The 14,904-nt window shown below is 48.6% G+C and overlaps 1 protein-coding gene across 1 annotated transcript in view; it reads left to right on the top strand.

The window, feature by feature from the left end:
• C1_2H10orf53 (chromosome 1_2 C10orf53 homolog) overlaps window positions 1-5,877 on the top strand; it is a 94,215-nt gene extending 88,338 nt beyond the window's left edge. Inside the window, exon 3 of the mRNA XM_085608456.1 lies at window positions 5,410-5,877. Coding sequence (XP_085464582.1) covers window positions 5,410-5,474 — 65 coding nt within the window. The 3' untranslated portion in view covers window positions 5,475-5,877. The remainder of the gene's footprint in view (window positions 1-5,409) is intronic.
• The last annotated feature ends 9,027 nt before the right edge of the window (window positions 5,878-14,904 follow it).

Genomic DNA, 14,904 nt, shown 5'->3' with positions numbered 1-14,904 from the left:
TCAGGCTACGTGTGGTGTATGAGGATCGGACTTTCTTCTTTGAATCGCCGGACATGGCGGGGGACTGGTTGGATGCGCTCCCTCGGCGACAGCCCGGCGGGGACCGCGTGGTTGGAGCGGAAGGCGACCGGGATGGACAGGAGTGATACCTCCGGTGTCGGTCTGTTTTGACTCAGCCCCGGACACACTCTACTGCAGTAATGGGAGGGCGGCGGGGGGTAGATAGGAGCTCTTTCCTCCCTTGGGGTACTTTTTGTAGATTTGTTTTTGATAGGGCGACAGGCACACTGCAAGTTGGGGGGGCTTTGCAAGCTGACGCAGGGGTGCAGGGAGGGGGGGGATTTGGGATGTTGGGGTTGTTGTTGGGGTTTTTTTTCTTGCAAGGCGTAGTAATTGTTGTCAGTATTGTCCGATTGTGGTTCTCCGGGGGGGGTGGAGGTCTCTTTGTGTTTGGGGATGGGGGGTAGGGGCTTAAACATAATTAGCTGGAATGTTAATGGTTTAGGGGATCGTATTAAACGGGGGATAGTCCTACAGTTCTTGAAACGGACCTCGCCAGATGTGGTCCTTTTGCAGGAAACCCACCTTATAGGGAATATGTGTTATGCACTTAATAGAAAGGGTTATAAATTCATTGCTCACTCGGGGTTCTCCTCGGGCTCCAGGGGTGCGGGCATACTTGTTAGAGCTTCCCTACCATTAGAGGTTGACTCCACCATTGCTGATGATAGGGGGCGCTTTGTGGCTGTGGCGGGGAGGTGGGAGGGCAGAACGTTGGTATTGGTCTCTGTTTATGTCCCCCCTGCCCTGCAGGCCTCCACGTTTGCTGATCTGGGCAAGGCCTTGTTGGAACTCCCTGAAGGGATGCTGGTGGTGGGAGGAGACTTCAATGCGGTTGGATCTGGATTGCTCGATAGGTGCCCGCCCAGGGACACCGGGGGGGCTCAGAAGTGGCTTCCCGACTTTATAGATACTTTTGGCCTGGTAGACTGTTGGAGGCTACGGCACCCCACTCAGAGACAATATACCTTTCACTCCGGGGCCCACGGTAGTCTTTCTCGGATTGATTACTTGCTCACTCTGGCTGCGCACGCCTCATTGGTATCTGAGGCTAGGCACATGGCACGGGGTATATCCGATCACTCGCCGGTGTGGGCCCGTCTGGATATTGGCCGGGTAGTGGGGGGCAGGGTGGCTCCCATTAACCCCTGGTACTTTCGTGACCCCAAGCTGCGCAGTGCGTTGCTGAAGGCAATTGATCACTACTTTCAGGATAATCAGGGTTCAGTTGAATCTGCGGTGTCCTTGTGGGAAGCGTTTAAGACCGTACTGAGAGGGGAGGCCCTTTCCTTCGTAGTTGCCGCCAAGTGGCGGAGAGACGCCGAGGTGACACAAGTTGAGGACGAGATTGCGGCTTTGGACGTGGCCTTGGAGGAGGAGGTTGCAGCGGCCACACTGCATAATTTGAGCTTGAAGCAATTGGAATACAGGGATCTGGTGACGAACGCTGCCAAGACCCTCAATAGGGAGCAGCAGGGTCGATTGTACGATGTCGGTGATAAGGCCGGGAAACTGTTGGCGTGGTTGGATAATAAAGAGCGTGTTAATCGAGTGGTGCCGGAGTTGTCGATGGATGGGGGAGAGGTTGTCATTGACCCCGATGGTATAGTTCAGTGTTTCTCGGACTACTTTCGTACGGTATACACCTCGGTCTCGGACAGGCCGACTGAGGACTCGTGCGACCTTCTGCGTGATATTGCTCTGCCCTGCCTTTCTGCCATAGATAGGGATGACCTCGATGGAGATATAACTGTTGACGAAGTGGCGGGTGCTATCCGTGCGTTGCGCTCGGGTAAGGCCTCGGGCCCAAATGGGTTGCCGATTGAGTTGTATAAGCTCCGTCCGGATAAGTTGGCTCCTCACCTGCGCGCCATGTTCGTGGAGGCGCGGGTGAATGGGTTTCTTCCGCTCGATCAACGACTGGCGAAGATTGTGGTAATACACAAAGACGGTAAGCCCCGGGATAAGTGTGGTTCCTATCGGCCGATATCACTTCTCAACGCCGAGCCGAAAATCCTTGCCAAGATCCTTGCTAACCGCCTGGTCCGGGTGCTTGGAGATTTGATCCACCCGGACCAGTCGGGCTTTATCCCGCACCGTAACACTGCACTGAATCTTAGACGCCTTCATGGAGTGATCGCTAGGACGGGCACGATGCGAGAGCCGGCCATTGTGGCGGCCCTCGATGCTACGATGGCTTTCGATACGGTGGAGTGGGCATACCTGTGGGCTGTGCTAGCCAAGTTCGGCTTCGGGCCTGGCTTTGTAGGCTGGGTGAGGTTGCTTTATGAGGGGCCCCTTGCTAGCGTCGTGGTGAACGGGCGGGCGTCGACACCGTTCGAGCTCGGGAGGGGCACCCGGCAGGGTTGTCCCCTGTCGCCGTTGTTGTTTGCCCTTGCTCTTGAACCGCTGGCGGCGTGGATACGATGGCACCCGGATATACGTGGGATTCGTTGGTCGCCTGACCACGAGGACCGTATTTCGCTTTACGCCGACGATATTCTGTTATACCTCACCTCGCCTAAGAAATCTCTCATAGTGGTTTGTGACGTCTTGACTTCTTTCGGTAGGAACTCTGGTCTTGTTATTAATTGGGGAAAGTCATACTTGTATGTCCTGTGTGGTGATGTCCCGCCTGTCCCGCGAAACTGCTCGATCCAGATCGCCCGGCAGGGCTTTCTGTATTTAGGGATCTATATTTCCACTGACCCCACTTTACGATACGAGAAAAACTTGCTCCCTCCCTTGACACGTTTGCGGCGGGACGTAGCGTGCTGGCGGCGGTTGCCGCTTTCCCTCCTTGGCCACGCCGCCCTGTTTAAAATGATGTCTCTTCCCCGTTTCCTCTATGCCTTGCAGAATACCCTTGAATTGGTCCCGGACAGTTATTTCCGAGAGGTCGAAAGCCTCCAGCGCGCGCTATTGTGGGAAGGGCGACCGCGCATAGCGATTGCTAAGTTGACGCTTCCGTGGTATGACGGGGGTATCGCGCTTCCAGACATTCAACGTTATTATTGGGCCACTCAGTTGAGCGCGATTAACCATGGTGTCTATGGTCCGGCGCTGAGCCCCGGCTACGCCATGGACCGGTGGTTGCTGCGCGGGGGTAATTACCACAGAGCGTTGTACTCGAAGTCGTTGGACTTAACCCTTACGGGGCCCACCAGGGTGGCCGTGCACATGTGGAAGGTGGCGACAGATTCACTGGGCTGGAAGGGTAAGCTTACCCTTGCCACCCCGTTGTTTGACTCCGATATTCTGGGAAAGCTTTGGCATACAAAAGGGTTTGAGAAATGGGACCTGATCGGTATATCCAGGGTTGGAGACCTTTTGGTTAAGGGTAGGGTGAAGTCATTCGAGGAGCTGCAGAAGGAGTATGAGCTAGGGAGCACGGAGTTCTTCCGATACGCTCAAGTGTGTCACGCCTTGCGGTCAGTCCTTGTAGAGGGGGAGACGGTGCCTGAGTCCTCTCCGTTAGAGGACCGGATCCTGGATGGCCATATGCCAGAGAGTACAATCTCTCTCATTTATAAGAAACTAATTAATGTTCGGGCAGATCTTCTTCTAGGGTTGCGCGATCAATGGACTAGGGATGGCCTCGAATTAGATGATGAGGATTGGCAGTATGCAGTTTCTTCTCCCAAAGAGGTCGCGATCCCAGCGCGCTTGCGGCTGGTGCAGCTTAAAATACTCCATAGAGTTTACGTGACAGGGCCTAGGCTGGTCCATATGGGTTTCTCTGAGGAGGGCTTATGTAAGAGAGGCTGTGGTATGGTGGGCACCTTCCTACATACTATCTGGGAATGCGGTGCGATCATGGAGTTCTGGAAGCGGATCCACGATGTGATGGGGGAGGTGACGGGCATCGCCATGCAGCCGGAGGCGCGGTGTTGTCTCCTGAATGTTTGGGGTCCTACTGACCACGACGCGGCACAGACTCAGTGGGTGACCCTAGGGAACATGGTAGCTAAGCGCGACATCGCTCGCCTGTGGGGCTCTACTAGGCCTCCTACATTGACAGCGTGGATGGAAAACATGGATTGGAGCATGTTTAGGGAGAAGACAGTGTATTGTGCTCGAGGGCGCCCCCGGAAATGGCACACCGTATGGGGGCGATGGAACCAGTACAGAGGGGGCATATGCCTGCCCCCGGACCCGGACCCGCCTGAGGAGCAGCTCTCCCCTTAGCATTCTTTCCGGCTTTGTATTCTTTGCTGGTATGTGTTTGCCTTCTTGAGTCTCTGCCTTCCCCTCCTTCCCTTACTATAGACCAGTGTCTGATGGACGAAATGGGGCTCGCTCCCCCCGATGGGAACCCTTTTTGTGCTTTAAGTACTTATCGCCTTGCTTGTGTTTAGGTTTGGGTTTGAGTTTATTTAAAACAGAACCTTTTGATTCTCCTCTCAGTGAAAAGTGGACGCTCGCTTGTGTTGTGTCTCTAAAGCTGCCGTACCTCCGGGTTGTCGGCTGAATAGCTGTGTCCCTGACTTAAAAGAATAAAGGTTTTTAAAAAAAAAAAATGACGCAAAAGTGGTGCTAGAGGCTCGTAAATAAGCCCCCATATGTCCAACCTGCCAGCAGGCCGAGGAATCCCTGGGACATTTTATTTTATTTCATCCCTCTTACATACGCCCTAGAAAATCCTTGATCATTCCTATATGTAAACAACTGGTTTGTAGACAACATCAGGAGGCCATACGGCTGTTGCGCACAGAATCTAAACAGTTGGTTGTTTATGCAGTTTCTAAATTTCTTATTGGAGCTGGTGTATCAGAGCCAAAGCAATGGCTTGAGTCTCTATACTAATAATTATGCTCTGACCGAAGCTCTGATCTCTATTAGACAGCTTGGCCATATCGCATGAAGCTCTTTACCTAGACTGACCCTTTTTTAGTTTAGCCTCGAGATTAGCAATTTTTATATATATTGTTATACATCTTATTATAAATCTGAACTTGTAAGGGCGGGTTGTTAAAGTCTTTTTTCTCTTTTTATTGTATTTTAGCTGTGTTTATTGCATGTATGTTTGTTTATGTGTTATGTGTTTTTATGGTTGAAAAAATACCGAATAAAGTATTTTGAAATCATGAGTTTACTGTATATTGCAAATGACACACAAACACACACACACACGCACACACAACTGCATCCAGTTTATGCCTCGAAACTACAATAAATTCCTGGAGAGAAAATTCCCCAAAGTATTGCAACCACGGTTCTTTTCAAACCTTAAAATACTTTCTTGGATCAACCTCCGAGGTAATCCGTGAAGCTTTGTTGCCTCTCATATAAATGAAGTTATGGGTGAGTGGAAGCACAGGTTTTTAATTCGTGCTCTCTTTCCCTTAGGGGGTGATGGCCAACTGGATCCACTGTGCGAGGAAGCAAGACAAGCTGTGCTAAATGCCTACTGACAAAAAAATATGTTTAACTCTCTGTACGCTGACCAGTCATTTTGCCACCTTCTGATGGATTTTAGCAAGAACAGACAGTGAACAAGATTTCATGCATTTGTTCTGTCTTAAAAGAAGATCTAGATTACAACAGCGCAGTGACGTAAACAAATAGATCCTTAATTATGGGTATTTTCTTCTGCAAAAGGCAATCTGAATGGTCTAATCACCGTACCGTCACCACCACCACCACCACCACTCCTGAAGGTGTGCACACAATGACTGATATCTTGAGGTACCTACATATGATTGTCCTTCTGCCAATGAATACAAATACAATTAAAAATGGATTGTTCTTTGTGGTCTGTGAACAATAAATCACATTTTGTAGGTGCCAGAATTATAAAATTATTACTATACCTTTCTACATCCACAAGGAAATAATTGCTACAAAATTAATGACTCCAACTATCCTGTTGGTATTGTGTGGAGAACAAATGTTATTTGTCTAGAAAACAAAAATGTGTTTGAATACATTCGATATGTGAGAGGTTGTATGCAAGATCACATTTATCAAGATCAATTATGCCCTCTGTCTGAATCTGATTAAATATTTCTCTGCGGAGTGCAGCCAAATAGTGTTTTTAGCTTGATGTTTTAGATCACAGCCAGTCCTCGGGTGTGTGTTTATTTTCTAATCCGAAAATTCTTCTGAACTTTTACCCAAATCTGTAGGAGAATTGCCCAGAAAAAAAGCTTGATATCCCAAAAATGTACTTCTGGAAGGTGTGGAGAGCCAGTGTTCTATTTCATAGGGAGAGTGACATCTTTTTGCATTGACATTTTTTTAAGCATACTGTTGTATGGCTTGTACCTCATCTGTAAAACTGTGCATTTGTCGGACAACATAAATGTGTGCATTGTGCCAGACTGATTCCATGCACACTCTCAGGATACGTTGGTCTGTTTTTCTGCTAGCCCACAGTGCACCATGTGCACCCCTAACCTTACAGGGTAAAATATGTGTGTGCAACCTCAGAACATGACAACCAAATCTCCCAAGGAAATCATGATAACAGATCTAGAACCCTTTCATTTGGACTCTCATGCATACCCAAAGAAATACGCAAGAAATACTCAGCAAGGCTTTTCAATATTTATTGAAGCATTTTAATTGTTGTGTAAAATAAGTGTGCGGGGATAATCAATAGAATTAAACAGATTAGAGTAATTAGCCTCACAAGAATAGTGAAAAAGATGAAGATTTCCAGCTTTGTGCTAAAACAGAGAATATATGCAAGTGGTTCTGTATATATGATAACAGCACCACCAAGATGCCATGTTGCAATCCCTGTCAGGCCGCAATTGTTTATTCTAGCTCAATAGCGTTGTCATCTACCGGACAATAACATAAATAACCTTTGCACAGTGAACTTTATCCTTTGTACTGAATGTTTAAAGTGTTGTGATAGTGTGCCTACGAAGTGGAAATGTAAGCAATGCAGATTCAAAGAATGTTATCCTGCATGGTCACATACACAAATGTATGTCAAAAGTCACTGTTTAAAAGAGAAGGCAACTTAAGAAATTTGTACATTGTAAATGGTGGCATTTCTAACCAGGCATATCCTGACCACATTACAATACCACGCCTTTTTGCTCTACAAACTGCAGAATTTATAAAGGTACAAAACCTAATAATTTTTAACATTTTAAAGGATATCGTTGGCCTAGTATTTCTAAAAGATCCAGTGACCTTGTTGTGTTCATTCAGTAATATTTCAGTCCATGAAATAACATTGTGCACTGAAAATTATTCAACCCGAATATTTTTTTCAGAATGTCTGCACTTGAAAAAAGTCTGTTGGTCATATTCACTGAGTGTTTGCTCTGGCACTCAGGCAACGCGAAGTGACCCAACTTCACAAATCACATTAAAAAGAAGTGACAAATCAAATTTCATGTGCAGAAGCTATTTTGTGCTGAAAGATGTCCATTGCTGTGCACCCAAATCCCTTTGTGCCACCCCTGCTAAAGAATGGAAGGGAGTGTCCCTGGGACGGGCCAGCACAAAAGCACTCAAGATTTGCTGCAAAACCGGGGGCGTGGCTTAGCCGTGCAGCCAGATGGCTGCTCTCTGAGAGGGCTCTACCGGCCAGACTCGTCAATCCTAAATTAACACGCCGGTTCGGGCATAAAAACCCAGAAATAATTTCCTGTCTGGCGAGGTGCTAGCGGAGGCAGTAACTGAAGCCCAGGAAAGTGTGCGTGCTGCGGCTGTTGGCGCCTGTGCCAGTGCGGGTGACTGGCAAGAGCCCTGCCAGCCATGGGAGGAGTCGCCGGGGAGCGCAGATCTGGCTCCGCTGTGGCTGATTGCTGTGAGTGCCAGGGGGCCCTCGTCGTTGTACACTGCTGCGGGTTGCACAGACTATGCAAAGCAACAGCTAGTGGGGGAGGTCACCCTCTGTGCCCTCCAGGAGACATCGACGCTGACTCCGCAGCGGTGAGGCCGGCCCATACCTGCTGAGAACGAGGTTGCGATCGGCGGCACTGGAAGGCTGCGCTGGACTGGGTGCCTTGCCCGGAGAGTGGAGGAGAACGCTGCTGGGCCCACAAGACTTGAGGTGAGATACGCGACGCAGTTCTGGAGGGCCTCCCCTGCCGAAAACTACCTGGCAGACCTGTACGCTGAGCCCAGCCAACATAGGCTCAAAATCGCACCCGGCTGTCCCCCAACACCATAGCAGCCAGATCCTGGAGGTGTCCCGGCAGCGAGCAGGGTCCTGCGAGGGGGAGGCACTAAGGGGCCCCACAGGACGCAAGATAACGCAATCATCTTGACTGCAGGGGGCTCCCACGCATCCAAAGTTTGGCAGATCGGCGCTCAGCGGAGAGACGACGAACGCTCAAAGTGGCGCCCAGCACCATGGTGGCCAGCGTCTAAGGGCACCCTGGTAAAAAGTTGGCACCGGCGGAAAGGGAGGACTAGATCTGTTAGCGCATGGTGATAACTATGACATAGGAAGGGCCTCTCTCTCTGTTTACTGGTGGGCGGTGGCACGCAGGATCTGACTGGGAGATTCACATGCTGACCCTTCTGGAGGTGACTCGCTAGGCTTCCGCTGAGGAGCCTGTTCAGGCCCGGAGGGTGCTGAACTCGGATCCACAAGGGCAATCTAGATAATGTGGAGTACATGACGGACGGGCGGCCCAGCCGAAGAGGATTGCAAATAGAGCAACTTCAGAGGTACAGCTGACCCGGGCTGGGCAGGCCGTGCGTACAGTCAGCGATAGACTTTGAGCAAGAGTAGTGGTGTTACTATCTACAATACAAAATGGGCAAACCAGATACTACACAATCCAGGTTGAACTTTGATAGTAGCAAGAGATTGATCAGACACACTGAATTGGAAGCAAAAGATGCTGAGACTTTGCCCAGGAAAGAGTCTGGTCAATCGGAGGTAGACCTCCGCACCCTGTGGCTGCAGATGAAATCTAGCCTCCAAAAAATAGATGATAAGCTAGATGCCATGACTACCAGATTAGACCAAGTGAAAGGGAAAGTTGAGGTCCACGAGACCAGATTAGATGCACTGGAGAATAGAGCTGAGGAAGCACATGCATTTCAAGTGGACACAAAGGAGCAGATGCTCCAAATGGAAAAAGTACTATCAGTCACCAGAGCCAAGAACGAAGACCTGGAGGCCTGCTCATCACGGAATAACCTGCGCATCACAGGGGCTCCAGAAACAACTGCCATGGTTGAAATGGAGCAGTACGTGGAAACGCTGCTCAATGATCTGTTTGGCGCGGACCTGTCTGCAATGTTCATTGTCGAAAGGGCTCACTGCTCTCTGGCTCCAAAGCCGCCGGTGGGGGCGCCACCTAGACCAATCATTGCACGATTACTGAACTACAGGGACCAGGATGTGGTTCTCCACCTGGTGCAGGAGAGAATCACAGTATAGCACCAAGGGAAAAATCTGGCCTTTTATCTGGATGTCACCCTAGATGTGCAGGCTGCACGTAGGGAATTTCTCCCGGTTAAGAGACTGCTCCAAAAGACGGATACTCCTTATGCCTTACAATACCCAGCAAAATTGTGCATTTCCCATGAGGGGAGAGCGCATTACTTTCCGGATGTAAAGTCCGATCTGAAATTCGCTAAGCATATCGGAACCATCAAATCTGCAGCGTTAAAGTCCTCAGAGACTGGCAGCAATGCAAATATGAGCGACAATGACTGAATAGCTGATGTAGCCCCGCTGGGTGATGCAAAACCCAAAGGACTGGCGTGACCGGGCGATCCCGCTGGCAGGGAAAAGTGGCAGTAATAACTTTCAATGAACAAACATACCGGCTGCCGACCTCGCCAACAAGGCCATGACTCAAAGTACACTTGTAATGTAGGGTACCGACGGACTGAGATATCTGGCCACCTCACGGTACCTGTGAGGTAGTATGCTAATGACACCTAGCCCCCAAGGGAGATCTGTTGAGTACATACTCATATGTTTGCTGGTTGGACTTGGGTGGGGGATGGGTTTGGAGGCGCAACCTAGTTGGGGGGTTGGTGTGGGAGGGTGGGAGGTAGGGGTAGTTAATGTTGTTCTTATTTGTTCTGAGCGAGAGATAGGGAAGTATCCCTTCCAACACTTTAACCAAAGCTTGATAAGACAAGTTGAGTACTACATGAACACTAGAAATCAACACCAAGTTCAGACTGTGAAGACCGTATCGAAGAGCGTCCACATGGCTATCCCGCACAAGACGGCCGAGTGGCCCCAAGCCACGCACACTCACAAATGACACCCATCACGCTTGTCACCTGGAATGTCCGTGGCCTAAACTATAATAGGAAGGTACAGCTGGTTCAGATATACCTGCTTAGGCATGCCATTGACGTCTGCTTCCTGCAGGAGATGCACCTCACAGCCCCGACACTGAACAGGCTGCGATCGAAGCGCTGGGCTTACGCAAATGCAGCGACATATTCCGACTACGCCGGGGGTGTATCAATTTTAATTCGTAGGGATCTAGGCTGGACTACATGTCTGACCATAAAAGATGCAGAGGGAAGATATATAATAGTACAGGGACATATTGGAGGCAAATACCTCACACTGGTGGCGGTATATGGCCCTAATACGGACGACCCCGACTTTTTAGCAGAATATGGGCAGAAGTAATAAAGATAGACGTAGGCATAACAATATGGGAGGGAGACTTCAATGCAATCCTTGAAGGCAGAAGGGACAGGCAGGGACCTGCGCGAACGCTACACCCTAGAGCCACTGCACGATTACAGTCTATTACGAGAGACAATTACTTGGTCGATATCTGGAGACAAATGCACCCAGACACACTACAAAGCATGGTCCAGAATTGATTATTGGCTACTGTCTGGCGAAGTTGCATCCTGGACGAGTGAGGTCAAACACATGCCACACACGCTATCTGACCACGTGCCGGTAATGCTCAAACTGCTCCTCCCGCAGATGCCCTCCAGGGCCTTCACATGGCGCCTGCCTTGGGAGGCTTTGCTGGGCCCGGTCTTCAGATATGAAATCCGCAAAGAGATATTGGAATATTTCGAGATCAACGAGTCAACTGTGCGCCATCAGGGAATGCTATGGGAGGCATTTAAAGTGGTAATAGGAGGTGCCTGCATAGCCAAACAGGGTGGAATTTTCAGGGATATAAGGCGCACATTAAGTAATATTGAGGCAGACATTTGCAGCTCTGAAAAAGACTACTACCAGTCCCAAGACCCCGCATTATTAGCCAAAAGAAGAGAACAGATTATGACATACGAAGAGGAAGCGAATAGAGAGCTGAGCTTCTTAGGTAAGCATGCGCAGGCCAGACAATATGGCGAGGATGATCGCCTGGGTAAAACCCTGGCCACAACCTTGGAAACGCCACACTCTCGCACCTACATAACTGAATTAATGTACGAGGACTCCTAAGGATCTCCAAAAGGAGGTCACTACCTACTTCAAGAAATTATACACATCCTGCATTGCGCATGACCCGGCCCCGGTGATCGAATATTGGGACACCATCGAATTGATCTGGCCGGAGGGGGCACACAGGGACTACCTAGATCTCCCCTTCACTGAGGAGGACATCATACAAGTAATACACAGCCTGCCCGGGGATAAGGCTCCAGGGTCGGATGGCCTCTCGGTTCCCTTTTATAAGACATATGCCTCAATACTGGTGCCACACCTGCTTAAAGTGTACCAGGAGGCTTTTGACTGTGGCAGGCTTCAACCGTTCATGCAGGAGGCATTAATAACCATAATACCCAAACCGGGTAAACTGCCAAATAATTGTGACTCATACTGCCCACTATCTATGATTAACATGGACAATAAGATTTATTGCCAAATTCCTGGCGTCTCACCTTTAACTGCTGCTGCCCCAGATGATCCATCCAGATCAGTCTGGTTTCATATGAGGTAGATCAACCTCCCATAATTTAGACACTCTTTGCAACGCTGCATTACCTACACCCACAAACATCTGCAATCGCTGCCCTGCTTGACGCAACCAAGGCGTTTGACACTCTGGAGTGGTCATACCTGTTTGCATTGCTGGCGCGCGTTGTCCTCAGTGCTCAGTTTAAGCGGCAGATTAAACTGCTATATAAAAGTCCAATGGCTGCTATCATCTACAACAATGCAATAACAGAGCCCTTCAAAATCTCGTGCGGCACCAGACAGGGGTGGCCATTTTCACCCCTGCTGTTTGCCATAGCGATGGAGCCCCTGGCCACGAGCCTGAGGCAACACCACACGCAACGTGGCTTACGATTCACGGTCAGAGGTCTGGTGATGCCACTCTATGCCAATTATATTACATTATATGTTGTTGACCTGCTAGAAAATCTAAACCCAATGATAAGAGGGTCCAAATCCATAGTGCTACAGCTCACAAACCAAATGGTGCGGTTTCCATTGGACTTCCCGGTACAGTGGGTCCTGTCAAGTACCTCAGGGTTTGGGTAAGTAGGGATATAAAAGAAATTTGGGAGACGAACTATGGCCGCATAGTGATGTGGCTGGAAGAAAAGATCCCCATTTGGATTAAACTGCCCATATCGATGGGGGTAGAATAGCTATTGCTAAGATGATAGTGCTGCCCACATTATTGTATTTGTTTGTAAATATTCCCATCCCTTTGACAACAGCTTTCTTCAAGAGACTCAGATCAAATATGATCACTTTGATTTGGGTGGGCAAGCAACCCAGAATTGCGTGGTTAACCCTGACACTGCCACTCCGTCAGGGCGGTTTGGGAGCACCAGACTTCCAACTATATGCCTACTGTACGCAGGCTCACTTCCTACATTATTGGTTATACCCCACTCCTTTTCAGCCACATGTGGCCATTGAACTGGACAAGATTGCCCCACTCACCTCGGCTACGGCCCTATACCAGGACTATAAACATCCCACTGGGGAGATCGACACAGTTGAGTCTTTGAGGTGGGCATGGAATGGGTTAAAAAGAAGAGGGAAGACACCAGTCTTGTTTTCCCCTTCTATCCCACTGACGCGACATCCACATTTTCCCATGTTGAAGGGCAGAGAGTCTAATAAAAATGCAAGCACACTTCGCGTAGCCGGATTTGAAGATCTGTATGAGAATGAGGTTTTCAAGGCCCCACCATAGTGTGCGGAAGGAGTTCCTCCAAACTAAACAGACACATTGTTGTATTACCAACTTAAAGCCACCTGTTAAGAACTTCATTCAAAATTTCCGCCCCCTGCCTACACTGGCCTCACTGGAACACTTTTTGTCAGACTCATCATCCAAGAAACTAGTCACCCATCTCTACACTATCGCAAAACAAAAACACCGATTGACACATCCTCGCGCGCTGGACATCTGCAATGCGGAGCTTGACAACCCTGTCACACCGGAGCAGTAGCTTTATTGCTGTGGCCAACTGGAGCAAGTGTCCCCCCAACTATAGGCTGAGATTAATTCATTTTAAATACTTCATCAGCTATATAGAACCCCCAAGCAGCTCTTGAAAATGAGGCTGAGAACATCTAGCAATTGTTGGAAGTGCAAGGCACCAGATGCTACTTTTTTGCATCTGGCATGGCACTGCCCCTTGGTAGCAGCTTATTGGGACAAGATGTCCAGCGCGATCACACAAATTGCTGGGGTAGATATTGATTGTACACCTCTAGTGGGACTTATGGATATGTCAAGGAAGTCCCTCGAGCCTATAGCTGTCTGACCACAATGTTGCTCCTGATGGCTAAAAGAGAACTGGCGAAGCACTGGGGGAGGAAGCAGGACTCATCCATTGACTGCTGCATAGACGCTGTAGCGTACTGCCAGGAACAACTCTCCAATTTCTGGGAACTCATGGCTCTCGCCTATAGACCAAAGGACATATGGGCCCCATACTCAGACTGGCTAAGGGAAAAAAGAGCGCAGACCCCCTCTCAAAAGGGTCCCCCGGTGAGGGAGTGACTGATTGGCAGGCAGTTATCATAGAATGTAACGTGATTGTTAAATGGGCTAAGTTGCTACCCATATGGAGATGCCGGTGTTGATGCTGATGGGTAATATATTTGACTTGAAATGTGGACTCCGAAGTAAATGTGCTGGACTTAAAACTGACCTAATCATACCTTGATGTGCTGTAACTTGGACGATCTAAGAAGCGATGTTGGGATGTTTTTGTCTCTCGTAGTTAAATGTTTTTTGTTCCAAGTGTCCATGATAAGGCATATGCATAATGACTATGTACTAATGTAAGCTCTGCTTTGCTATGCCTGGCACTGTTTTAAATTATTAATAAAAACCTCATTTAAAAAAATGTAAATAAATTTGCTGCAAAACCAGATTTATTAAAGTAGCGTGATCTGCCTTTGACCCAAATCCTAATGCCAAATAAAAGCAGGCACAAGCAAGATATCAAGTGCTATATCTCCTGATATGCCTAAGTGCAACATGCATGCTCTGCCCTAAAACACACATTTTACATGTCTGATCCCTGTACTGGTATATATACTTAGTAATTTGTACTGAGGCAGTGATTAATTTGTCCCGGTGTTTTTCGGTACTTGGCCCCCGATCCTCTTTATAAACGCCGGCACATGTTTATGAGAAACAATCACATGGTGACACTGTGTGTGTGTATTTCTAAGAAATGTTCACTACCGGAACTTTAAACTATTTAATATATCTGAAAAAATGATAAAACTTGAACTTAAACCTGCAGTTTAAAGTGACTTGGAGTGTGGCAGCTGCAATGGACCAGTAAATATTACCCTGGGCCCTGGCACTTAATTTTTAGCAAATTAAGTACTGACTGGAGGGTGTACCTTGAGTACAAATCTTAGGCGGGACAGTAGAGTGTCCTTTGTGCCAGAGCGCAAGGCTGTGCATGACACAAACCAGCCAGACTTATCGTAAGTGCTTC

Source organism: Triturus cristatus, chromosome 1_2, assembly GCF_964204655.1.
Source record: "Triturus cristatus chromosome 1_2, aTriCri1.1, whole genome shotgun sequence".
Classification (NCBI taxonomy): Eukaryota; Metazoa; Chordata; class Amphibia; order Caudata; family Salamandridae; genus Triturus; species Triturus cristatus.
This window is presented reverse-complemented; position numbering and strand designations above follow the sequence as displayed.